The following is a 3104-nucleotide window of genomic DNA, read 5'->3' as shown; positions in this document are numbered from 1 at the left end:
AAAGACCAGGTGTAAATGCCCTCCGAAACGCATTCGAGACGGATATAAATCCGATCGCTCAAACCACTTCAGGAGGTGGTCTGGGCCGCATTCCAGACGAAACTGGACAAGTGTAAATGCATATGGTTGTTGAAACCACATATGTAAATTTTATTCCTCCCAAAATGATAAAATAATAAACGTGTGAGAGCGTATTATAGGCTATATGACATTAGTCAGACTGCGCTAATGCAACACACATCGCTACGGACGAGTAGCTGAGTATCTCTTCAGCAAGCCGACGTGCAAACTGCTGCGAATGAAACTGAAAGTAAGACGCAGACGGTCAACACACAATCATTTTCATTAAAAGTAGTAAGACAAACTTATCTTTCCAGTGCTGATGCCGCGCGCTCCCCTATTGCGGTCTTTGATCTTGAAATGAGCTGATAATTAATAAAATGCAGCGCTTATCTTTTGATTTTGTTGACGTGAACTCCATTAAATTTAAATATAGCACGGGAATTGAAGATCGGATTTATATCAGTTTTGCGACGACACATTTATGTGGAAACGTTTTAAATCAGATAGAAATCCGATCAGCGAAAACGCATGAAATGACCAGGTGTAAACAGGCCCGGTAAGCATTAAACTGTATTTAATTTTTACAATGAAGACTTTTTTTGTCCTCATTTGTAAGTCGCTTTGGATAAAAGCATCTGCTGAATGACTAAATGTAAATGTAAGACTACAGAAATGAAAGTAATCAAATGTAAAATAACACTGGATGTTATTTTACATTTGATTACTTTCATTTCTGTAGTATTTCTTACTTGAATAAAAACTTACTTAACCTGAAAACCTTTTTTTTTTTTGAAGTTTTTTTTTTGAAAAGCAATTTTTTTGTGTTACTGACTTTTTACTTGTTTTTTTATGAAAATAAAACTTTGCGTTGAAGAAAAGTAGATTTTTGTTTGTATATGCTGTCAATTATAGTTCTTAGAAAGAAAATTGGAATTGGCAAAAATCGGTATCGGCAGATCACACTAACAAAAAAAAACCGGAAATCTGAATCGGCCAAGAAAAGTGCAATCGGTGCATCTCTGCTTTGATTATATTATGCACAGCCCTAGTTTGAGAGTTACAATATGTGCCATGTCCTTGTTCATTTATTTGACAGTGTAAATTTGACCATCTTTTAGTCCACTGTCCAAATGTCAAAAAAATCTAGTGGTCAGTGCTGTGATATGATTTCCTCCTGTTGTGCACACACACACACACAAGGCAGAGCTGCTTTGAATGAGTTTTCTGCCCTGGTGTCTGATGCGAGTCATGTGAAATGTTGATTTTTTATTTTTTTTTCCAGAATGGATAGAAACTAACCAGGCAAACAGTGTTTGTGATAAATGCGATCGGGGTCTTCATTAGAGGCTTCTGCTGTTGTTCTGAGTTAAATGCCTCCGTGTTCTCCCACAGGTGTGAGCTGTGATGCATGTTTAAAAGGGAACTTCAGAGGGCGCCGATACAAGTGTTTAATTTGCTACGACTACGACCTTTGTGCATCTTGCTACGAAAGTGGAGCCACAACCACTAGACACACCACGGAGCACCCAATGCAGTGCATACTAACCAGGGTAGACTTTGGTAAGCTGTGATGTCCAATAATGACATACTTTTCACTTTATCACTTAATTTTTTAAATGGCTCAACTGCTCTGTTGTATGTATGTATATGTATGTATACTTTGCAGGTGACTTGTCAAAATAAAAGCTTGATGGTTGAAAGTTTAAAAACTGAAGAAATTAAGACTTAAATATTAATATTGTAATTTTATGTGATGTATTTAATTATATATAATCCTTAAAAATAATTAAAAACATTTTTTTTTACATTTTCAGAAGTTACAGCATTACAATATATGATTTAATATATTTTGTATTAGTAATCACAATAAATTCACTATTATTATTATGTTGTAGTTCTAATATGTTATAGGATTGGTCAAAAACAGTGGGAATGTGCCCTCTAGGGCTGTCAAAAAAATGTTTGAATTTCGAATATTCGTCGAATTTAAAATAAAAATACACATTCGAATACAAAAACTTTGCGAATAGGTGTGCGTTAAGGAGGCAGCCTTATCAGTGGCGCACGAGATGCGATGATGTAAGTGTAATTGCATTTTAATGTTTTTGTTAGCCTATCCAGTTGAACCCACTAGATGCGGCGCTGCTGCGTTAATGACAAATATTGCGGGAAAAGAGAACATCAATGCAGAGAAGATCTTGTTTACATCAAAACTGAAACCAAACCGTTCACACAGAACACATATTTCGGTCATTTTCTAGAGGGACATCTATTACCGTTGCACTCTCGTCTCGCACAAAAGAGCCGCATGTTTAGAAAGCCATGTAAAATGAATGCAAGTTCAACTTTGAAAAAACATATCTCGAGCCTTTATGGCGGGGTTTTTTTCCCCATCCCACTGCAACTCGTGAAAAATGTACTCTGTGTGATTGGCTTTCGCGCCCTTTGTATTAAACTATGCATACATACATGATGCTGTTTTGTTTATAGTTGTTTAAGCAACTTAATTAATTGTAATTGGTTTATAAACATTATTTTAAACATTATGCACTTTTTTCACAGATAGTCATGTTATCTTATGCTTTGAGTACGTGTATTAGTAATATTTTGCTCGATGCGCCCTCTTGTGGCCTCAGGAGAGAATCCAAAAGCTTTTCTTCAGCCTAACTGAAATTATGCGTTTAAAATTCAAATATAATTCGAATTTTGATAATATTTAAGTACAAAATTCGAATTTAGTTTTTCAGCCATTTTGATAGCCCTAGTGCCCTGTGAAAACTTATCGGAGAGTGATTTTTAAAACTTCACTTTATAGTTACTGAAAGAGGTTTTAGTTGGATTTTGTAATAAGTAAACACAAGTGTGAAGAACCAAATTAAAAAAAAAAAAAGATTCTCTCAAATTGTGCAGACCTAAAGGGAAAAATATATATATATTATTACTATTTATATTTTGCACTACAGAACAAAATCACCCAACTCATTCTAGAATGGTTAATTCTAAAAATACATTCTTGTATTTTTCATATCACAATATATATA

The 3104-nt window shown here is 34.7% G+C and overlaps 1 protein-coding gene across 6 annotated transcripts in view; it reads left to right on the top strand.

Moving 5' to 3' along the window:
* The window catches only part of LOC107691714 (E3 ubiquitin-protein ligase KCMF1-like), a 29997-nt gene that overhangs the window by 8970 nt on the left and 17923 nt on the right, over positions 1-3104 (top strand). For all 6 annotated transcript variants that reach the window (XR_001634563.1, XR_001634564.1, XM_016490494.1 and 3 more), the window contains exon 2: positions 1456-1623. Coding sequence is in view for 4 of the 6 variants with exons in the window: in XM_016490494.1 (XP_016345980.1) it covers positions 1456-1623 (168 nt within the window). In the remaining 2 variants the exon portion in view is untranslated. The remainder of the gene's footprint in view (positions 1-1455; positions 1624-3104) is intronic.

The sequence above is a fragment of the Sinocyclocheilus anshuiensis genome, unplaced genomic scaffold (genome assembly GCF_001515605.1).
Source record: "Sinocyclocheilus anshuiensis isolate Anshui unplaced genomic scaffold, SAMN03320099.WGS_v1.1 scaffold246, whole genome shotgun sequence".
In the NCBI taxonomy this organism is placed as follows: domain Eukaryota; kingdom Metazoa; phylum Chordata; class Actinopteri; order Cypriniformes; family Cyprinidae; genus Sinocyclocheilus; species Sinocyclocheilus anshuiensis.
The sequence above is the reverse complement of the archived record's forward strand: the minus strand, read 5'-3'. Positions and strand labels throughout refer to the sequence as shown.